Source organism: Parasteatoda tepidariorum, chromosome 5 (assembly GCF_982258835.1).
Source record: "Parasteatoda tepidariorum strain Cologne lab strain chromosome 5, Ptep-v5.0, whole genome shotgun sequence".
NCBI lineage: Eukaryota > Metazoa > Arthropoda > Arachnida > Araneae > Theridiidae > Parasteatoda > Parasteatoda tepidariorum.
The window spans coordinates 86,685,635-86,710,945 of NC_141759.1; the positions used below are offsets into that span (position 1 = coordinate 86,685,635).

The 25,311-nt window shown below is 29.9% G+C and overlaps 1 protein-coding gene across 6 annotated transcripts in view; it reads left to right on the forward strand.

The window, feature by feature from the left end:
- The window catches only part of LOC107446399 (cell surface glycoprotein MUC18), a 337,992-nt gene that overhangs the window by 289,365 nt on the left and 23,316 nt on the right, over positions 1–25,311 (forward strand). For all 6 annotated transcript variants that reach the window (XM_043041643.3, XM_043041640.3, XM_071184932.2 and 3 more), the window contains 2 exons: positions 3,642–3,666; positions 7,615–7,700. In XM_043041643.3, coding sequence (XP_042897577.2) covers positions 3,642–3,666; positions 7,615–7,700 — 111 coding nt within the window. The remainder of the gene's footprint in view (positions 1–3,641; positions 3,667–7,614; positions 7,701–25,311) is intronic.

Below are 25,311 nucleotides of genomic sequence, written 5' to 3' on the forward strand. Positions count from 1 at the left end.
CGCAGTGTGAAAATATCTTTTGTGATGTAACTCTTTCAAAAGTACATAAAAATGATTGCCAGCAGGGGTGTATATGTAGATTCATTAAATTCACCTTGTGCGCCACCTAGGAACCAAATCTAGAACCCGACACTCGAAATTTTTGCTCTGTTACAATCGTACCCTGTTACAATTGACCTTACTCTCCCCTACTGAAACAACTATTAAGCAGTAGAATATTTCTTTTTATTCTTTTTTAATATGTTTAAATTTTTTTTTCACTAGTGACTAATTGTCAAACATTTCTCAATATTTTTTTTTACAAAATTAAACAATAAAATTAAATTAATCGATTAAATGAATTTCATCATGATTCACATCATAGTTCTTTGCTCTATTTATCTGCGTACTATTGTTAAAAAAAAACGCCCTTTTTTTAAGTTTTATATGTAGCAATACATTCCCTCTAGTATTTGGCGACAGGTTTATTTTTTCAGAGTCTTCTCAAGTAGAAAAATTTAAAAGTTTAAAAAAAAGGAATGGCTTCCGTCATGTGATCCTTTATTTATGCATCTCCTTGCTTTCTGGCTTTTCAAGCCACCTAAATTCCTTTTACGTATCTTTTGTGGGAAAAGCGATAGGGAAAAGTTGAAAACAAAAATACGTCTTTTTCCCTTTTATATTTTATTTTTTCCCCGCTATCTTTTCCAACGTCTTTCCCACCTTTCGTATAAAGAAATGGCTGCTTTATTTGACACTATCTACAAACTTTCACTTCAAATTGATATTTTTTCTTTCTCTTTAACTATGAGATGAAAAATAAGGAGAAGCAAGCGATTGTGTGACATTATGAAGTTTTATAAATGATTATAATTATGATTCGAAAGTGAATTTTTTTTTAAAATTTGTCAAATAAATCCGTGGTTCTGTCAATTGACGTATGTAAAATATTTGATATTTCGGCTAAAATAGCTATAAATTGTGTTATGGGTTTTCTTACCTTCATACACAGAAAATAAAAATACAAATATATGAAAGGGGAATTTGAATTAAATTCCTTTCAATACTTTTTTAAGTCCCATCAGTCCAATAAAATTAGACTTTTTCTTCCAAAAATTAATACGTAAGTTATTTTTTGACTATGTTGTTGTTATAAATAAGGCCTGAAAGCTCCCCTACTCTTCCCTATGCTCTCTCCTTTTCTATAAAAAATGGAGGAGGGGTGATTTCAAAGGGTGAACAAACAAGTGAGGCATTGTTTCCGATGTATTTTTGTGTTGTTGTTGTTTCTAATGCTACTTGCCACACGGCGAGCCTGCATTTTGAAACCGAGCAAATTTAAGGTAGAGTATGCGTTTCTTGTTTTTCAGTGGCGCCATATATGGCAAAGATTCGACTTCTGCCACACCATACGTTGAACCCGTTTATAGCGTGGACCTATTCATACATCCATTCATTCATCCACAGATCGTAATTTTGACCTGAATCAGAGAACTGTATTTTTGTTTCACCCTAATTGTAATAAGACCAATGCCGAGACAATCGGACAAACTGATTAGAAGTTATGAGCGATTTACAAAAAGTACAAATTCGTACTTGTACCAATTTGCGCCTCTGATATTGCTATCTAAACAAGTGAGGCATTGTTTAATTATTTCTTTTATGTCAAATCGAATGAGACTGCATTAATCAACATAACAAACATTTAAAAGGTTGTTAGAGTTTTTATGTATAAAAAGTGCGTTTTTAACGCGTGCTTATTTACACTGTTTGCATTGCTATCCAGCGATTCTCCATGCATGTAATGTATATTTTCCGATGTAATTTTATTTATTCCGGTAATTTTATTTATTCCGATGTAATTTTATTTATTCTTGAGTTCTGATACAAAACAAAAGCAAATAAGATGATAGTTTAGAAGTTATAAGGGCTTTGCTCATAAAAAGTACAATTTTGTACTTGCACGTGCGGAAAAGTGAGGTTAAAATCCATAAAAGTTAAAATCCATTAAAAGATTGATTTAATAAAGGTGGTACAATCAAAATAAGCGCAGTTATGAGACTAACAATGCAGAGATATGGGGATGATTTGTTTCAACTGCTTACCCTAAAATTTATTGTCGGTGGCAGAAACCTTCAACAAACAAAACTACTTGGTTTGGTCCCGTTCATGGATTCGCTAATAATTTTGTTTCCATTTTTTTTTTTTTTTGAAAAGAAAAATATCTTTAATTTTTTGATAACTTTTTTTTGATAGAAGTGGGTCGGGAGATTTACAATTATCGGAGACGTGACTCCGATATTAACCCCTTCCTTCTCGCTTCCGTGAAAATGACGGGGTGAGGTTTCGCCCTCTATTTCTCGCTCCCGTGAAATTTCCGGGCTGGAGTGTTCAGTAGTAATGCGCCAATAGGAATAAAACTAATTCATTTCTTTCGCCCGAGAAACATTTTACTTCTAATTTTACACACCAGATGGCAGTACCAGGATATTTTTAAGCTAATTGTAGATAGTTAGTTTATTTTAAACTAGATGTCAGCACTAATCAAATACGTGTATTTGGCAAAATAGGTACTTTTATGACCGTTTTCTAGAAAATTAACCGATCGTTAAGGGGTTAACAGCAGACTAAGTAACGGGTGTGTAAAGCGCAGCAAAGTATACGTTAAATCCGCCATGTCTGAAAGCATTCTAGTTGATTATGGTGTGAAATTTCGAAGAGAAGGGTACCAGCTCAGGCATAAATCACCGTCGTTTAGAGGCGGTCAACATTTCGGAGCATTCCTATCATTTCCGTTATCAGATAGGAATAGCGAAACGGGCTTCCTCAATAGTTCGTAAGTGCGTTGTTTGTAAAAAAACTGACACCCTTTCGTTTGATTTTTGATTTTGTAACTTTGCTTCTTTGATAAATTAAGTGAAAATTTAGCTTGGAAGTAGGCCACGAAGCTCAGGAAAAGCTAGCGAGTTACATCTCTTATGAATTTTCAGCAAATGTACTGAAATTGTGAACAGGAACTGACAAAAGTGGTAGAGATTTTACTCTTAAATTTTGTACTCACGAAATTATGCAACTCGGTGTCTTAGTCTAGTGTAGATTTCTAATGCACTGAATTCAAATGGTGTGTCCCCCTGATTCTTCCAATGTACTGAAATTGTAAACTGAAACTTACAAAAGTGAAATAGATTTTATTCTTAAATTTTGTACTTACGAAATTATGCAACTCGGTGTCTTAGTCTGGTTGAGATTTCTAATGCACTAAATTCAAATGGTGTGTCTCCTTGATTCTACCAATGTACTGAAATTGTAAACTGAAACTGACAAAAGTGAAGTAGATTTTACTCTTAAATTTTGTACTCACGAAATTATGGAACTGGGTGTTTTAATCTGGCTGAGATTTCTAATCCACTAAATTCAAATGGTGTGTCCCCTTGATTAAGATATTTTGTAAATAAATCTAGATAATGACACCCAAAAATTATATAATATGTCATTAATCTAGTAGTGCAATATATCTTAACCTGAAATTAACAAAGGCTTCATTAATACTTCATTAACTGCATTCAAATAAGCTGGTACGAATACTTATTTAATGATTTTAAAGTGCAATTCATTGTTCAAATTTTTTACCTATAATACATTCATAATATTTTATTTTTTAGATTCTGAGGATTCGAAACAGGAGAAGTAAGTTTCCTTTCCTTTTTGATTTTTAATTACATCTTATAATTGAATTACTTAAAGGATAAACTGTTGTTATCAATAAAACGCATGCAATTACGGAATTATGACCGTAGCTGATGCAAAGGCGAATTTTGAATGAAAAAAATAATTTAGGATTTCCTTCTTATAACAACATTTAAAAATCTAAAATTAAAGATTAAAATTGATTTAAATTTTACGTATTTACATATTTCATTAATATATTGGAATGTTTTATAACTAATAAATCAAGAACAGTTCTAGAATTCAAACCACAGTGTAATTTTGTTTTCATTTTGTGACCCATAACAGTTTATTAAAACTAAATTAGAATGGTTTTTAGAGTCTTTAAACGTATCTGTTCCAGAGAAGTTGATTTAAACATTTAAAAGAAAACTGGAAATCGTTTTAAAAGTTGTGGTTCTCAATAAGATATCATACCTGAAATTTTTAAATGGGCCCTAAATCACTTTAAGTCCCCATTATGAATTAATGAAAATAATGACAATTTCCATCTGAAATAGTTAAAATTATTTCGTATTTACTTGTTACAAATTATTTTTAAAGAACAAAATTCATAGCTAATTTTGCCAAAGCATAAAACCAAACACTCTTGTGAATTTGCGTGCACAAAGATCCAATTCGACAGTTAAATATCAAATGAAGAAAAAATTAATATTGACTAAGAAACATATAAATAAAAAAAAATGAATTATACTTAATTATTCCTTGCAGGTCTAGTCCTTCTTAATTGTTTTTATACTCAAACACCATATTTCAAAGTTTTAAACGTTTTAGTTTTTAAACATAAAATTAAATGGGTATGATGAAGATATATGTTCATTAAAGAGAAAATTATTTTACAAACAGCCCAAGGAAAATTGTAATATTTAAAAAGTTCGTATTTATTTTAACCATATTTAGTATGGTTTTTTTTTAATTTGTCATTTCTATACATCAAGTAACTATTTATATTTAATTTTATTGTATTCACTATTAAAAGAAACAGTATTATAAAAGATGGCTCTCTTGTCTAGATAGTGATTTCAGACGCACATTTATGCGTTTGAAATCGAAAACTAGAAAAATTTAAGGGAAAGGAGAAAAAAAATTATAAAGGAAAATAGAAAAATTTTATTTTTTAAACATGAAACTTATGAAACTCTTAAATTGAACATATTGATGTACTGATATTTTTCGTAACTGTAGAAGGAAGTGTTTGTATGCTGCATGCTGTGTGTATGCTGTATTTCAGTCTCATATGATTGCAGATCCGTTTGAGTTGCAATTTTCTCCGCGAAACAATGTCAAAATTTTAAACCCCGATTTTAAAGTCGTTTAAATATAAAATTAGTTCTTTTGGGATGAATATTTGAAAAATATTTTTGAAGTTATACTTCTTATGCGACTTCCAACAAGGCTGCGTTAAACGTTTAACGCTACATTTTTATTGGCCGGGAAATCACGTGGTAGGATCCAGTTTTCCCTCATTCATTTCCATATTGTTTTGGTTCTCACTAGCATAAAAATAATAAAAGTCATAAAAGTATTGTTTTTCTATAAATATTTTTTTAGTTTGTTTTGATACACATATAATTTAATAGGGTAGTATTTCTTATTTTCAAATTTAGTGGATAACAATTGTAAAAAATGAGTGAAAACAATCCCACGGACAATGCGACGGATTTAAGGTTATGTCAAGGTACGTCTCTTGTGAATATCAATTGATTGTTAGGTTTTCTCTTCTGAAATTACATTATGACTCATTCACATACATTATTAATACAAATACATTTTCCCGGGTGAGACGATGAGGCAACCACAAGCACTTCCACTGGTTCAAGAGGTCCACGAGGGAAAAATGCACAATATTACCGTGATTACAGAGCACGGAAGCGAGCGGAGCAGGAAAAAGAGTCGTTGAATAGAACTAGTGATCCTTCTACGACTGCTGATTCTTCTACAATTAACGTCGCAGGCTGCGAAGTTTAACTTCTTCCGCGCGGAGGGACTCCACGCACTACTTTTTTCATTTTATACATTTGCTATATTTCAGAACTAAAAACTAAAATGTGGACCATTATATGTTTTCTGATATTTAAAAGTTAGCATCAGTGAATTGTAAAAAGAGTCAATTGTATTTTTTTTCTTTTCATTTTTTTTTCTTTGAAAAAGTAAATCTAGTAAGCCAAGATAAAATCAATGTTGAGTGACAACACTAAATTAATAGTTTGAAAATTATTTGAAACTACGTGTTTATTTTAGATATATATAGTTAAAGTATTAGAATACAACATATAGTATTATTCGGATACAGTTAAAGTTGAAGTATATAGTATAATTTAAAGTTTTGAAAAGTTTTTCCATGTACATGAAAAATATTTTAAATTGAAAGTAAAATGAATTTCACTAATATGCAAAATCAATGGGAAAAAAAATAGTAATAAATTTTGGCAACTTAGGGAAAGTCATGAAAAATATTACTATAGTTAATCTTCTTTTGATGAGTTGAATTTTCTAAAAGCGTGTTTTGGTTAATATAATAATAAAAAGTAACCGGTAAGGGCAATATGTGGTAATAAAAAAATATTGGAATTTTTTTAACTTATTTAGCTGTTGTGGCTCATGTTTTTTAGTTTTATGCAAGATAGTGGTAGTGCTAATTGTAATAATTTGCACTACCGCTATCTTGCATAAGCATGATAGCGGTTTCATGCTTATGCAAGATAACGGTCTCTTGCAAGCTATGTTTTCAGCAGCAGTTCGTTTTAAGCAATTGTTTGTAGAAAGTAAACAATTGTTGTTATTTTAGTTAAATATTATCATTATTATTTATCAAAAGTATTTCACTTTCGATTTTGTAAAAGTCTTCCTATGTTTTACTTTTTCTTGTATTTATTTATTTATTTCAGTTGTTGCATTTAATTTACCCAATAATTTTTAGTATTATTTTCAATTCATGATCGATAATCATAATCAACATTTTCAAAAAAATGCTATCAAATGTAAATTATTATTGTTATTAAAGAATACATTTATGGTTAATTTTATTAAATAAAAATAAATATATAGAATGAAATAAATATAATTTAATTTGCCTAATAATAGGAATTTATAATAATTTTAATTAAATAACAGTACTTATTAAAAATTAATAGTAATAATAATTAAATTATATTTACGAAATAAGTATAATTTGATTTACCTAGTATTTTTTTTTTTTTAAATTCGTAATCGGTTATCATAATCAACATTTTTTTAAAAATTGCTATCGAATGTCAATGATCACTGCTACTAAGGAAAACATTTATAGCTTATTTTATTAAATTAAAATAAATATAGAAGACGAAAAAAATATAATGTCATTTACCTTATAAGGCGAAATTATAATTAAATAGCAGTAATTATATAAAAGAAATAGTAATATTAATAATAATTAAATCATATTTACGAAATAAATGTAATTTAATTTACCAAAAGATTTTCAGTATTTTTTTTTTTAATTCATAATCGATAATCATAATCAGCATTTTCATAAAAATGCTATCGAATGTAAATCATCACTTCTCCTAAAGGAAACATTTATACTTTATTTTATTAAATAAAAATAAATACATAAAAGGAAATAAATAAATTCATCTCTATTTGTTTCAGAACGAGTCTTTAATTTACTGTTTCGTTGTTAAAGAAAAATATTTATCTTTCAGAACCAAAAATGTGATAGGTGCTACTAATTTATTCTTTAAAAAAACATCTTAAACAGGAAAGGCGCTTTTTAAAGAATAAAAATAATTATCAACCGGATTTGATTTAAAAGGCTTTGCTTCGCAAGATCAATATTTGTTCGACTTTTCTAATGTAACTAAAGATAAAAGTAAATACACTTTAGAGAGAATCCTGCAAAAGACTAATGTTTTTATTCTTTCTTCCTAGATGCGAAATCCCGATCCAAAATTATAAAGAAGAATCTATAGATTCAACGATTGAGAGCCCCGATGTCATACCAGCTGACAGCCAAGGTAAAAATCAATTTGCACTTTCTCTACTTTACTGTTTTTTAAATCGACGGTGGCTCCATCTGGGAAATGAAAACGAATTATTTGCTAGTCTTAGTAAAAATGAAATTTTTTTTTCTTGTTTCGCTTTCTTTTAAACATGTTCTTGCTCAACATTTTGTTTATTTTTTTATTTAATTAAGTTCCTGTGTTGAAAACAAAATTTCATTTTGAATATTTACTTATTTATTTTTAAATTTATTCCTTATCCTGTTCATTGATTTTATTTAAGTTTTGTTGTTGAAAGTATAGCTTCGTATAGGTATTAAGAGTTGCGCCTTTTCTCTGAAATCCTGTTGTTATTTTTCAAACTAATCTCTTTAAAAAGGAGTGTTTATCGAATTGAGTTTTTTTTCGTACTTGCGAATTTTTATTGAAGCAAGCGTATTCAGAGTTACTTAAAATAAATATCCGAATTCCTTTTTCTTACAAATTATTTTATTCAAATAATCGATTCCATGCCTTATTTCCATAAGGAACAAAGCGTTCACAAGTTAAATAAAACATCTTCCTAAAGATAAAATAAATTTACACAATATCTTTTATTTATAAATATCTACAAAATAACTTAATTCGCTACATTTTGTGACGTTTTTCTGTCTGCAAAGTAAAAGAGTCCGATGAGCCAAGTGAACACTTCGTCGTCATTTTTAAAATTTTGGAGGCTTAACTTCCATGACTGGCTTGGTCGTAAACCGGCTGTCTCGAAAATGCTTAACTTCTTTCTTTTAATTTTATTTATTTATTTTTTAAGCTATCGATAGAGGAATTTTAAATCGATTAATACCAGCAACTCTGCAAGGTTAAGGCGTCCGATGCGCCAAGTTGACCCTTTTCTCGTCATTCTAAAAATTATAAAGATTTTTCTTTCATGGATGCTTGGTAGACAACTGGTTGCTTTAAAAACGTTTAACTTCTTTTTCTGTATTTTTTTTTACACTATCGATCGATGAATTTCAGATCGATGGATACCAGCAAATTTGTAAAGTAAAGGCGCCAAGATTACCATTTTGTCATCATTCTTAAAATTATAGAGATTTTACTTCCATGACCAGCTTGGCCGACAACTGGCTGGTACGAAAGCTCGTAACTTCTTTTTATTTCTTCTACGCTTTAGACTGATGAATGTCAAGCAACGGATACGTGCTTCTGCGCAAAGTAAAGGCGTCCGATGTGCTAAGTTGACCTCATTTAGACCTTAAAATTACAGAGGCTTAACTTCCATGACAGTCTAGGCTGACTGTTACGAAAGTACTTAACATCAGTTATTTCTTCAGTTCAAACTGTTTTTTCTACGTTTCCGATGATACATGAATCTCAGAATACTACTTACTAGCTTTTCTGCTAGTAACTAGGCGAGGCGCCCGATGCGCCAAGTTGACCATTTTGTAATTATTCTTAAATTTATGAAGGCTTAACTTCCATGACAGTCTAGGCTGACTGTTACGAAAGTACTAAACTTCAATTATTTTTTTAAACTTTTTTTTCCACACTTCCAATAGATGAATTTCAGAATACTAGTTACTAGCTTTTCTGCAAAGCAAAGGCGAGGCGCCCGATGCGCCAAGTTGACCACTTTGTAATTATTCTTAAATTTAAGGCTTCTATGACCGTCTTGGCTGACAACTGTTATGAAAGTGTTTCACTTCTTTCTTTTTTTTCTCTCTAATTTTTTTCTACGCTTTATTTTTACCTATAGAGCTTATAAGACATTTTTCTTTAATTCTATTTAATCTCAGAAAAGAACACTGACCACATTGCCACTACTATGGTCGTTGGTCATGTAATTGTGGACCCCTCGCAACTATTAACCCCCTTGCTCACAGCAGACTGTAATGGGAGCTCTTTAATTTACGCGATATGTATTAGTTCGTTCGAATGGAAGTATTAGTATTTCTAAATGTAGTAGATTTTATAAGTTTTTAAAGTTGCGAGAAAACACACAAAAAATAAATGTAATTTTAATTCTAATTTGCAATTAAACGCGCTTATAACGAGTCTTAATTTACTGGAAATACTGTCGAATAATAAGCATGTATGAGTGCTTATGATTGTTCTCGAACCCGTTTTTTGAGTGCATTTAGTTGTAACGAGCAAATATTATCATTTGCACTAGTTATAAGCTAACTCGACTATATTTTATTTACTTTTGACAAACATGAACTTGCTTTAGGCCAACTATAGCCTATGACTATAGCCCATATATATAGCAAACTATAGCCTATATAATATCATGAAGGCTTAACTAAAAAATGGCGCAACCAAATTTACTTTAAAATTTTGTTGTATTTAGAAATTAGATCACACTAAGACATAAAAGTTGAGACGCAATAAAATTACTTGTGTTCCAAACATTCACAAGCAATTTTAAAAGGGTGGGGCAAATTCTAAAAATGCAGAAGCAGTCAGTATACAGAACTGTCTTAAGTATTTTTTTCCATTTCTCAATATAATGATAATTCATGACATTTATTTATTTATTTCAAATGGCGGAGGTGAATTGACATGTTCAAAGGCAAAAACACAGGAAAAAAACAAGAAAGTAAAAAGTCATTTCTCAGGAGCGCTCTCGCTTCCCAATATCGCTCGGTAGACGTCGACCCGCGGAGGGCCCTTCAGCGCAGGATGTGACCGCCACCCAAAACAGCTTGGCTCTTGCACAGAGAACAATAGGGATCAGGCTCGCGGCTAGGCAGTCATGTCAGGTATATAGTCGAAACTGAGCCACCGCTTCGCGGCTCGGTCAGTCTGGGATGGTGTTCTGTCGAAGCTCTAAAAAGGATTGTTAGATCAAAAATCAATTAATTTTGCGTATTTACAGAAATTTGTCAAACCGGTTTTGGTCCATTTTAGCATTCGATTTATTTTTCCCAGCATTTGTTTCTGGTTGAAGATGCGTTTGCATAATATATTTGCATCTAAATTCGGCAGTAAATGGCAGAGCATCTCTATTGATCTTGCTTAATTAGTATCAATATTCTCTGATTTTAAATAACTGAAATGAAATATTGCATAATTGTTTGTTGATTATTTTATGTCCTGACGTCTTAGCAACCATTTACATGTCCATGGGCTGTAAAACCATGGGCTGTAACATGGGCTGTAACATGGGCTGTACAACCATGGGCTGTAAAAACTCTTCGTGAGCGTATTTTCGACGATTTTGCTCCTCTTTGTTCTAAGCGGGAAAGCTAAGCAAACCACCGAATGACCTCTTCTATGCTTATGTTAGACCTTTATTTTAAAATTGTAATTGTTTTTCATGATTTAAATATTTTTGCAATGAACAATAATTTTTCCATTAAAAAAAATATATTGCTTTACTTAAGACCGCCTCGTACCCTTTTCTTTCTTGTCATCAAAAGTAAGCAAATCGTATTCCCTTACCTTAATTATATGATTATGTAATATTTGAATGATTCCTCAGCAACTATCAAAAAGAGAAAAAAATATTCACTAAAAATTATTCATATTTACTATAGTATATAATATTTAATTTATAATACAATAGATATGCACGCATTACAAATGTACATCTTTGACATGTAACATGAATTGAACATGGATTTACAAAATAACATGCAAATTTTCCTAATATTGACATTGTCATAAAAGAACTTTTTAATGCAAACTCCATTAATTTTCAGCCAATCAATAGGTCTCAAACCAATGTACAGTGTTCAATAAAAAAATAGAAGTTTTAAAAAATGGTCAAAAAGCAAATCCCGAGTTGAAATTACAATGTATAATCTTTTCATCGATATTCAAAGTGGGGTTAAGCGATAAAATGAACTTCGATCGGTTCATCTGCAAGGAAACAAATCTCGATGATATCGTTTGCATTTACCAAAAAAAAAGTCGTCAATACTTTTTCTTTCATGCACTTCCGGAGAATTATGCTTCCTTTTCCTAAGTATATCCTGTAATTGAGCATAAAATGTACAGTCACAGATGTCTCTGAAAGCGATAAGTGTACATCTTTAGTTCGAATAGTTCTTTTCTAAAACTTTTCGAGCACGCAATGTTTATTTCTTCCAAAAGATGAAGACTTTCTTATATCAGTCGTAGATTAATGGACACCGATAAAGTATTGCTAAAGGAATAAAAAAACTAAAAAAATTTCAAGCATTAGAATCTTTTTAGTGTAAATAATGTCACTGTGATAAGTGTCTTTAAACTTAAATTTAATTGGTATTATTAATGTTTTTATGCAAAAAATACAATTTATACTTCTTTGAGTTTCTATAGACTATTAAAGATAAAATAAAGATTAATTTTATATCACTAATTAATTATAAAAATGTATAATTAAAAATAAATCATTTTTCTTCAAACAATTAATGGATATACTTTGAAAAAAAAAATCAGAGAGCTTTATTATTTAATTCATTTAATTCATATTCACTTAAACCAATTTTTTTTATTCTGTGATGCATAAATAAATTTCAATTAAAAAATTGAACAATTTTTTTTGAATTATTGGTCTACAAGCTAATGGAAAAATCTAATACGATTTTTGCAAACCTATTGAAAACATTTTTCTGAAAACATGATGTATGTTAGGGTCTCTTAACATTAATCTATAAACTAATACCACCTGCATATTATTCCTATCAATTTGCTACATCTTAATCCTTTTCAAAATATTCTTTTAATAATTCCAGCAATTTTGAATAAAATGTAAAACTAATGTGAAATAATTTGTGTTGTTAAAATATGTAAAAAAATTATTGCATTAACAACATTGCACTCTAAATTTTTTGTATGTTTTTACCGTTAACTAAATTTAAAAATCAGACGTTCTATGTGTCTCACTAGTTGGGCATAATATGAACCTAAAATTTATTTATCATTGGAAACGAAAAAAAAAAGGAAAAATGGTTATTTACGTTGATTTTGTCACTGCTTCATCATGTTTTTTAAAGAAGTTAAATTTTTAAAAAAAGGAAAAATTTAACATACTGTGTTTTCAACATTAAATAAATCAAAAAATAACAGCATACTTTATATTTTTCATTTTTTTGTGTACATTTGTTTAAGTAAGTTAAACAGAAACAACATAGTAATCTTCTAGCAAAAGTCTAGTAAATAAATTAAAAAATCGTGCTATGTTTAAATTAAGATTTACAAAGCACCTTCCATTTATTCTGAAAAAAAAGAAGAAAGCAGAAAACAATACGTTTATCTCAATTGAAATTTCATTTTTTTCATATAACTTCAGCATTAACTAAATGTTTAACCAATAAACTTTGTAATTGTCAATTCATACCTCAAAAAATTATATTTTTTAACGATTTGATACTTTGTTCATGATGGTCTAAATATAACAATAATTAACCAACTTGAATTCACTCTTTAAAGATGACACATACCGCATTTATGAACTGTATATAGATGTACTCATAAAAATGTCGATAAAGTTTCTAGAACTAATTCTACTCTCCTTTCAGAACAATTGAAAGATATACGGACTTCTCAAAATAGTTTATCTAAAGTACTATCTAAAACCATAAATAACAAACTCTTCAAAGTATTGAAATACTCCTTTTTCAATGCAGAGAGCGATAATTCTATCCCAGCAATATCTCTCCCTCTTAAATTTGCCTGAGGAGATAAAATGCACCCATCACACCAAGAGATCAGAGCACTTTGGAATGGTGCAATGAACAATACCAATAATTGCTTGAAAACTGATAGGACCAAATATTTATGGCTGCAATTTGCACCTATTGGCGAAACAAAAGGCTTGCTTGAGACTGCGAGAAGGTACATTTGTCAAGTTCTTCATAAAAGGGGTTCAAGTTTACGGTTCGGCGATATTATTTATGCGCCAAATACTCCTCTTGGCAGTTTTGGAACTAATTTGAAAATTGACACCTCATGCGAGTGATTTGTGGGCGACAAAATCAATATCTGTTGATTTGGATTTAAGTCTTCCTGCGTAATCCATCATTTTTGGCAGCAAACAAGGCTCGATATTCAATAACAAGTGAAGCTTCATTTATTAACTATCACCGACATAAAATATTGTTCATTCCGATACATTGTTTGATAAGTAACTATTTGTGTTAGATAATAAAATTGAATAGCTTACATTAATAAATGTTTTGATATTAAATTATTTTTGGTTGATAAATTTCTTGCAAAGGACATAGCTAAAAATATTGTGCTATTTAAAACGCAGAAAATTAAATATCACTTTTTATAGAAATTAAAAATAATTTTTCAAATTTCTGCTGTAGCATGTTGGACTTAAGCTTTTTGTCTTTCCAGAGAATGCACGAAACTTTCGAGTGTTTTTCATAAAAATTTGCCTTAAAACTTTACAGATTGGAATTATGAAACCTCAATTTTTTAATCTAGTCATTCTATGAAAGAGGTGATTGGATTTAAATTTTACAACCATGAGGAAATCGCTTTTGAATCTCGAATTTTGAACTTACAAAAAAACAAATGGTTTAGAAATAAAATAAACAGTTACGAAATTAATTTTCGAAATTTCCTTCGTTGAAGGCTGTAATTATTTTTATTATTTTTAAATTTTTTTATAGAAAAACAAACATTTTAGAAATAAAATAAACAGTTAGGAAATTAATTTTCGAAATTTCCTTCGTTGAAGGCTGTAATTATTTTTATAGTTTTTTTTTCTTTTTATGGTTTTTATTTCTCATGATGCCAATATTTTATGATAAACTATTTACCATAAACCACTACTTGAAAGAATTATACAAGAAAAATCGAAACTTTCAAGACTTTTTAAAAGTCTACATTGACTTTAATGCAGTTATGTCACTATCTGTCGTAGTGCAATTAAATTATACATTCAATGCCTAAATACTTAATCAAAATTGCTTTGACATCAAAAGATTATTTTTCTTTTATTTTTATGTGATCTAAATATGTGTGATATAAATATGATCACAATTAAATTTATGAGTTCTAGACGCAGCATTTAATTTTACAGTTCCTCTAAATGACTTAAGCAATGTAACAAAAACAGGGAACACTTCGTAATTATTTTAAATGTCTCAACTTGCAATAAACATTAGCACGACTCAATGTGGCGGAAGGGTAATATTGCTTACAATTCTGTGTACTTCGCTTCTATGCTATTTGCCTGCAAATAATGCAAGCAGTATAGTAGAGATCGTGTTTGACTTGTATGGCTATGGTCAAGATTGCAAATTGGTCGAGATTTAATCGAGACTGTTTAGATATATTACACTTTCTCCGTCTGAGTTATAGTGTACGGAATCCAGTTTGCGGTAAAATCAATGGATTTTTCATCGCGTTTAAATTTACCACATGTACAACAGGGAAGTTGGTAGCGTAGGTGAAGTCCGGGAGATCAGTATCGCTGTCTATTTCTTTAAATAAATCTATGATGGTGCTGTGTATCATTTTTCTGCATTGTCTTCGTCTATTGCTTGATGATATCCTGTATTGAGCTGCTGATCCTGCACATCATCAGAACATTCTCATATGTAACATAATCATCGATGTAATTTTTTTTATGGCCGGCATTTGGGATGTATTGTCCCATTGGCATCTTAATGCCAGAACTGCTACTCTCTTCTCGTTGCCCAGTGGGAACCTGTAGAGAAATCACTGCGATGGAGCAGCGTCGCCCGCGTCACACAACAACAAAACCGTTTAAAGGGCGGGTCATATTCACACAAAGGGGAAAGGACATAGAATACAGAGAGAAAGAAACATCCATGCCCTGAGCAGGATTCGAACCCGCAAACATCGGCTCCTCAGTCAGACACGCTAACGACTCGGCCACCTGGTCGGCTCGATGTAATTGTAGGCGTTGCATATTTTTGCAACGTCAGAATATGATCCTAAAAACTTTTTTTGAACTGTAAATTTCCTTCTTTAACTCGTGAAGATATTTCTTTATTAATATTTTTGTGCTGTCGCTCAATTTAATATTTCTTACTATTTAATAAGCCTTTGTTCTATGTTAGCAACTCTGTAGATTTAAGTAATTTAAAAACAACGCAAATAAATAAATAAAAAACATTGCGACTTAAAACATACAAATAATAAAATATGGTAAAAAACAGTATGGAACTGTGCTATTTTTTTCCTTCGAATGACTTCAGCGCAGAAATCTTCCTAAAAATAGCAAATATTGCGGCAAATTGCTTGCAAAGCTTATTTGCGTCCGACACCGTAAATAAGATCGTGAAGCAAGCCAGTCCTTCCGGGCATGGGAGAAAACACTCACCCTCAAAAGTCATCGATATTGCTCTTTCTCAGTCATTTCCTTCTTCAAATCAGGGATAACGTTTTCCCGAAGTCGGGAAAAAATCCTCTTTCAGTGCAATCTCAATTGTATGAGGGTGTAGCGCAAAAGAAAATTCTACCTAATAAAAAAATTCGATGGTTAGATGAGATTGGATAGCTGTCAAACTTCTTGGGCAGTCTGACAGCGGGGTTGTGGCAGAATGAAAGATAGGAAGTATTTGTCGAACAAATAGGAAAGTGAAAAATTGACTAATTCAGCCAAGTGAGAAATCATTTGACTTCATTTGTTGCGAGAATTAGAAGAAAAAAATTGATAGAAAATATTTTGAAACAATTTTCGGAATCCATGCCGTAAATTTTTCTATTACTTTATACTACATAATCATTTATTTTACAATCAATTTTAAGCTTTTTTAATTTTATTTTTTTAAATATATATTTTTTGATAGTTCTATTTCACATTGAAAATTGTTTTTCTTTTATTCTGTGTTCCCTAAATGTAGGGTTAGCTGAATGTGTTCCAAATATTTTTTAAAAAACAAAACTGGTTTTTCTTGGTTCGAAAAACTGTTATTGTTTTAGTCGCAGATAGTCTCATGAGATTTTGAGGTGTGAACTAGCATTCTTTGACGTAGTCCGGAATTCTGATCTCTCCTCTGCCCCAAATTTTATGTTGTTCTTAGATCACTTGTGGGTCACAGTGCGTATGGCTGACGTACTTAATATCAATTCCGTATTTGAATATTAAGAAAAAATTTAGTCTGAAACAATTGCTTGAAAAAATGGGTACATGGGAGCTTCTTATAAAATTCGAGTTCGAAGTTCGTCTCCGGAAGTCATTTAAAAACATACAGACCTGCAACGTGTCAAAAAAATATTACTCTGAATAACTTTTGTTCTAATGATCAGATTTCAACGTTCAAAAAACTGATTTAATATTTCAAAGGGAAGTCTTCAAATATGCTATTTAATTAATGGTAACTTTTAATTAAGTTTCAAAAAAGACACAAAACGGAATTTTCTCTGAGTAAACATACCTTTTTTTTCGGTGTATTTAGAATATGGATAGGGACAAACATGGGGTAATCTGGAATAGATTGTTCTAATAGTTTTAGTCACGGGAGGGAGGGGGGAAGCTAGGCCTCTTTATGCCAATTTCACTGTTTTCACATTTCTCTATATTTCAAAACTTAGGAGAATCAAAGAAATTTTAAATACAAGTATGAATTTCGTTTATAATTTTATTATTATTATTTCATTTACATTTGGTAATTTATTATTTTCTTCCCTGACTTTTAAGAAAAATTTTGAATTACAAGATACACAAATGCATACACATCGTTTGAAAATATGTAATTATAAACTGCAAAATGCAAAAATTGAGGAAAAATGACGGTTTATTTTTTTTTTTAAAATAAAGAGTTCGAAAATGGGCTTTTTTTTGTAATTTTGTAACTCAAACTATTTTGCCAGTTTTGCTTAGTTTTTGTATTTTTTTTTGTTCAAAATAATATAGTTTAAATTAATAAAAAAATTCTAGTAATTTACTATTTAAACTTTTGCTATGCAATTCCAATAGAAAGTATGCATAGCAGGAAAGTTTTATAAAACTTGATCAAGATTCAAAGAAATTGAAATACGTTTGAAGCATTAGAAAATAATTTGAGGTATATAAAATCTTTTGAAATTTTGATGTTGAATTTTGATTTTATTAAATTTTTTTTATTCCACAATTTGACTTAAACTAATACAATAAATAAATATTTTTTATATATTAAGCGGATTTTGTAAAATCTAAATAACTGTTAATCATATAAAAAATAAAATGTGTTTTAAGTAAAACAATGTATCCTTAATTAATAATACAGTTATACTAATTTATTTCATACAATTCTAATAAAGATACCTAAACTTTTATTACAAAGTTCATAAATATAACTCGTTAAGTTACTTTCATTTAAATACAGCAGTCTCAATATCTCGAACTCAAACAAAAGATACCACCATTGATTTGATTTCTTTATCAAGAAATAATATTCGGTGTTATTTTCGTTACCATGTACTTCAGAGCACCTTTATCAGCAGGTGTTCAGATTATCACTATTAACATAATTAATAATTCACTAATTGATGTTTCAGCATTGGCAATTTGTTTATTAATTCGTCAGTCGTTTACAAATGTTATACTCATCATAAAAAAGGCCTTTACTCTTCATTTGCAATTTACTTTAATTCTGTTTGATGCAACTAATCAAAACGATTTTTTAAATGAAAATTTATTATTAATTAGAACAATTTGGATATCAAATTAAGCAATTTCTCCCGAACTGCAACAGCTTTTAAATTAAGTGTCTTTTATGGTGTATAAACAACCTCCGTGAACACCTGTGCTAATTAATGTTCTAGCTTTAGCAAAGAATGTCGTTGCTTTGTCCAGAAAAGCACTACAATAACTGAGCAGGTGTGGTACATCTGCTCGCTCTCACCATTAACTCAGTGCCACTAATGGAGTCATCTATCAACTTGATGCATTACTTCATTTCAGTTCTTTCGTCAGGTATGCTATTCTAGAAGGTGAGCCTTTCTTTTGGATCTCATTACAAAGAGAGCAATGGCAACAAAACGAAAACGAATTCTCTTTAGTAAGCAGCGATGCGAGAATTTTTTATTTGTTTCGATAATTACAGTTTGTTAGCTTTGATTAGAGGATTATTATTGAATGAAATTATGCATCTTTACACGTGATTATCAGTAAATAGACTCGTAGCATTGTAACTATGTTTTTTTTTTATAATGTGCTATGCATCATACGTTCAAGTGTGCTAATCGACTAGTTTTCTACTTTGTTGAAAATATATTGTATTTGGATCGTGAGAACATGTTATCGTTTCTCAGGAGAATGTTTTAATTGAGATTTGTGTATTAAATATTGAAATAGAATCTACATGCAAATCCGAGTTCTAGTCTTTTTGGTAGTTACTGAAGATCTGTTCAGCTTCAATTTAATTATAATTATTGATATAAGATGTGTATTTGTGCATGAACGAGTACCTTATCTACAAGTTTGTTCAACTACTTTTATGGTTTATTGTATTCCTTTTTTATGTAAGCAATATAATGGGTAATACACCGTTAGCAATCATCAGTCCAGTTAACAGTTCACGAGAGATACAGTACTTGACTTTTAGCGACGGCTTAAAATCACCCTAAGTGGTGACCTGAAAATAAGACAAGATAAAGCGGGGAACACTGCACTGTAGCAATTAAGATAAGAAATCCTATGGTGTAGTAATCCCATGAAATCCATATCCCCAGTGAAGCATTTCAAGAATGGCGGGGCTCTCTCTCTTATATATATATATATATATATATATATATATATATATATATATATATATATATATATATATATATATATATATATATATATATATATATATATATATATATATATATATATATATATATATATATATATATATATATATATATATATATATATATATATATATATATATATATATATATATATATATATATATATATATATATATATATATATATATATATATATATATATATATATGTGTGTGTGTGTGTGTGAAAAATTGTAATTTTAGATTAGGGTGTGTCACCTTTTATAAAAAGTGAGATGGCTAAAGCCCCCTCTACCCCCTCCCCCGATTCCGCAGTCCCTGCGTATGCCTCTCCTCAACGATGTGTTGATTTTTATGGTTTTTAAGCCACCACCACATTACATTTGATGTACACAAAAAACGGCAGAGGGTGACTCATTTAAAGTAGTAACAGTATATGCTAACAGAATAAATAAATAAATACCAAAAAATAAAATAAAAAGTTTTAAAATAAAAAAAAACACTTCAAACTGAGAATAATTATTAGTTTGATAAACCGTTGGCTTATTATATTGTTGACAAGTTTCGTCAATTGAAATGCTTGACGAAGCATCCCTTTTTTTAACTTTATTTATCCCTAGCTTTGAGAGCACTAAGTTGGCTATTGGTCAGCTTCATTATAAAATTAGTGCTCCCCAAAATCATTTAATTCTCGAGTCAGTTCAAGTTCGTTAAGTTTTAACATCGCATAATATTTTATTAGTTTTTTTTTAAAAACTCTGTTATCATTGCAATTTACAATATAATTTAAATCTCATTATGGGTTTATATTTCACAGCATAACCTTTTTATAAGCTTGTAATGTTTTATAATTTGTCATTATATTTTGGAATGCTTTTAAAATTTTTGGCGCGTTCCATTGCATGAAATTTAAAAATGCATCTAATATTTTTTTCACCTTGGACAGTTTGAACACTTCGACCTGATCACTATTGTTGGAATTGCTTGTATATTACTATTAAGTGTTGCAAAATTGGAAGACAATTACTGTTACAGTGTTTTTCAGATATAGTTAATATTTTGTTAATAGTTATCACGTTTCCAAATAATCGATGAGTTTTAAAAATTGACAGTACTCAGAAACCCGTAACTACAGTTCTACGGAATGAATCTGGATGAAATTCTAAGTACAAATTATGCAGATCATGCTGCCATGTTTTTCCGAAGAAAAAAAAATAGTTCGAAATTTTTCCTACAGGTGACGCAGTAACAAGAAAAAAAACCAAGTTGCATTACATTTTATTTATTTACACATATTAAGCTCTATGTGATTACCACAGCTTCATCAACATCCGCCTGTAAGAACGAATTGCTGCAAAAGCATTGCTCTTAATATGATTAAAGAGTTTTGAAATCAATGCGCGTTCCGTCTTGTCGAGCGGCATGTTCAAAAACCAAACAAATGATTTCAATACGCATCACTTTTATTGAGAAATTGCATACGGTTTTCATTTTCTGTACATGATTTTTACAGTACCGCGCCATCTATTGAAAAAACTTCAAACAATTCTTTTTCGTCGGAAACCTCGATCACATGTTCTACATAAGATGTATTTGAAGTTTCATCGACATCTGCTCAGTAGAACCATGGTACTGTCAGTTTAATTTTAACCACCCTATATTTATATAGTGAGATGGCATGTTGATTTAGAGCATTTATGCATGTTTTAATCATACCCTTTAGCAATAATTCAACCGAAAATTGTTCTGATATTATAACGTACTGTGAGAATCGATATTAAAGCAGCATATCGATTTGTGTTGAGGGGTGGATATACATTGATTTTCGAAGCTAAGTTTTACCTATACAATTTATTAATTTCTCAAAACTGCCTATGACAAATGTTAAATCAAGTCACTAAATAATGTTTAGGTAATATATTCTAAGAAACTGGCGGAAAAGGTTGGAAAGTTGCTTGAGCAATGCACAGGTCTCATAGATAATGTTTATTTCATGCGTATGTGTAAATCCTAAAATTTTGATTCAGAATTAATAAATTAAATAATTGCTTAAAAATGAAATTGAAAAAAAAAACTTTAAAAAAAAAGCATCATACGTGTATATCAAATTTGCAACACATACATATTGAAAGGTTATATCATTTTTAATATCCACATAAGCAAAGGAGCAGCGCAAATATACTTATTATTAAACATGTTAGCTGATTACAGTTAAAATATTTCGTTTGAAGTTTTAACGTATCTGGTAACTAACATTCCTAAATAAACAAGATAATTTTGTGCCGCGACTATAGACATGAATAATGCAACGAAAACCATGTTGTATTGTTTAAATTGCAGCCCTAAGCAAAATTCACCTGAAAGTTTTTTTTATTTTAGTCAGGCAGAACAATAACAGAATGAAACAATGCAACCAATATTAAGAAAGTTTATTAATTCTGAAAGAGGAGCGTTTTGGAACTTGAGTTCTTCTTTAATAATTTAAAAATCTCTCGAAAAGGCATATTCTGAAGTTAAATATGGAAAGTTAATTATACCAATTTAGTACCTTAAAACATACTACCATGTCAAAAAACATTAACATTTAAAATTTTCATTAAAATTTGAAATTTAGAAACAAACCAGATACGGCCAAAACGTAAACATCCTAGGCCAACTTATTTAAAATTATAATTCATATTTATTTGCATTCAATGTTTAGTTAATATCTAAAATATGAAATTAATTGGCAACACACTATAAAGCATTAAAATTTTAAGAACATTAAAGAATTAGATCTTGCATTTCACGTCTAAGGAATTAATTTATCAGTTTAAACATCCATATTAAAAATGTAATAACATTGCCAATCTATTTACCATTATAAATCTTTGCCAGTTGCCCAGTTAATATTTTATTAACAATTTTAACGCATCTGATAACTCGCATTTCCGAATCACCAAGGTATTTAAATTCACTGGTTCAAGAAAGTTATAAAAATTTAATAGAAGTTTCAGCAATTTAGTTGATAGTTATTATGAAATGGAACACAAATTAGAACTATGCATTCATGTTTTAATCATATCCCTTAGCAATAATTCATCTGAAAATTATTCCGAATCAGCCAGATAGTACATAACAAAGTGAAATATAGCAATCGATAAAGCAGTATATTGGTTCTCGATGAGGTGGATATCGATTTTGGAAGTTAAGTCCTATCTGTATGATTTAACAAATTCTCTAAAATGCCTATACTGAAGTTAAATATGGTCATTAAATTATGCCTTGGTACTACCTTCTGGCATACAACCCGGAGCAAATAATTCCAACAATAGAAATTTGCATTCGACTGCGGGGCACGTGGGAGACAATAGTTTCCTAGAAAATAGGACCTAATTAAGTTAGATTTGAAACAGAACTAGTTGGAGCTTTTCAAAATTGATTTAGCATTTTAGAGAAATCTAAACTATGTTGATGATTGTTGTATTGTTGGCGAATGGAATTGATTGCTCAAGACTATCCCGTTTAATGAATTTCGTGTTTTGATGTGAGAAACAAAAGAAAAAGTTTTACAGGCGATTTTGGGCAAATATTTGTTATTTCGAAAATCATTCGAAATATCTCATTTACGTCGAATTAGATTTTACTGATTTTATAATTGGAAAAATTGTTGTACACTATTGATTTTGTGCTTTATTAGCGTCATTATTTTGTGTTAAAAATCAAGAGGAATTCTTATTGATGTATTTGTCACATTATTTTTAAGCCATTTATTTGGAATAGCGCGCTTTCATATTTTGTCAATCTTACTTTAAACAGGGAAAAGCTAAATATGATATTTAAACTTCAATTGTAAGCAAGCACCGCGCTAAGCATTCACCACCTCGCCAAATGCGATAAAATTGCACATTTGGCGAATAAAATTGTATTTTGGCGAAAGTATTGGTGAATAATTTTTTTTCCGCTGAAAGGAAAAATATATATTTAACTCGATCCTCAAAATTACTTCAAAATGAATTTTTCTAAACAAATCAGTATTTTTTTATTCCATTGCAGTAATTTTTGGTAAATGCGCCGCATAACAATTAGAATTGGTTCCTTGTAATATAAACCTGAAGCAAATTACCGTAAAATAGTTTTCCATTGGAAACAAACTAGTCAAAAAAATTGCTAATATTTGCATTTGGCGAAAACTTTCAAAAACTGGTGAATTTTTTGGATATTTGGCGAATTTACTTCCTAATAATTTGAAATCCTTAGCGCGGGCCCTGAATAAAAAGGTATAGAGTAATGCCAATCTTTCCAGTGATGTAATATACCCTCCAAAATAAGTAAACAAAATATTATATTTTCACTTCTTACTTGAATCTTCCATAGATTTCCGAAGAGATCATATTCTTTTAACAATCTTGAATGGTCTGTCGTCTGCTGTGGTTTTCAATATATGTTTGGAGTTTCCAAATAAGGACTGCATGCAAATTATAGCACAAATTCTATGCACAAATCTAAATAACATCATAAAACAAAAATATATATGTCCTCATATGAGACCCATATGCATAAGATGATTATAATTTAGATCCCAAATTTATCGGTTCGCTTATTAACTGTTTATAAGTTTTAAAACCGCTTTACATTCTTAAACTAAAGAGTGATGCTCTTAAGCTACAGAAATTTTTTTTTTAAAAAGTGGAATGCTTTATATAAGTTTGAATGTACTAGAATAATTTTTACGAAACTCACTTCCGGTGGTCAGTTCACAGATCATAATTCAGAATTTTGTCTGCACATTAAAATAAAAAGCGTAATTCAACTTAAAATTTTTAAAATTAATTTCACTTATTTTTTTAATGAGCAGATTTTTAAATTAATTAAGCTCTTGTAATTTGAAGAGGTAATTTAAAACCCAAATAAATACTACCACTTTGAAAGGAAATATTTCTTACGTTTGAAAGTTATGGACCAGTGGCATAATTTATTTCAATGTCACTATGGTAAAATATAACTAGGCTATAGTATAAAGTATATAACTAGGCTAAAATATAGCTATAAAAATATAGCTAGAGAAAGGAAAAAGGGAAATTTTAATTTATAATTTATATCTATAATTTAAAATTTATATCTATAATTTATAATTTATATATTAAAATATTATTATAATAGTATTTTAATTAATAACCAGCGTTGTTCAGCCGACCCAATTCAGAGTTTACGACTACAAAGTTGGATCTAAAATTGCGTCAAACTAGCCTTGGTGGAGGACTTTTGATGGAACCTGCATTTGAGTTACGCGTAGACGAAAAACCTCTCACGGTTAGCTCTGCAGCAAAGGGATTCTAATCCCTGATCCGTCTACTACTAATAATATTTCGCGTTAGCGCTGTGGTCAATATGAGCCGAGAGCAGAATTTATATCAACCAATCACCGTTGGAATCGAACCTGGGTCATCTTATTGTAAAGGGAACGCACTTTTCTCTGAGTTTCCTTTAGTTTCTTTTCTTTGGTTACCAACATTTTTTTTATTTCCTTAGTCCAAAATAAATAAATAAATAAATGAAATAAAAAAAGCGTTCAGTGTATAACTTCAAGAGGTAGTCATAGAAGTTTCAAGAGACAGGAAACGGTGATGTTTTCGATGGTCAGAGAAGTTACTTATAAGCGTGAATTTATTTATAAAAAGTGCTCAATTTTTAAAAGTGCCCAGTATTTTTAGTTTCTAATGGTCTCTTAAAAACAAAAATATTTTTTCTTAAAATTATTCAAATTTATTCTTATTAAATTTTCTCTTTGTTTTTCTTCTTTCTAATTGTGTTCTATGGTAGTTTGTTTATGGGAAGTTCTCAAAATTTTAAAGGGCAAATGACTTTGCTTGTTTCAGTTAAAGCACTGTAAGTAGCTTGTCAAGGCATCATACATAGAACTATAGTTAAAATTTCAAGCTAGTCAAGAAGTGAACGAAATGTTT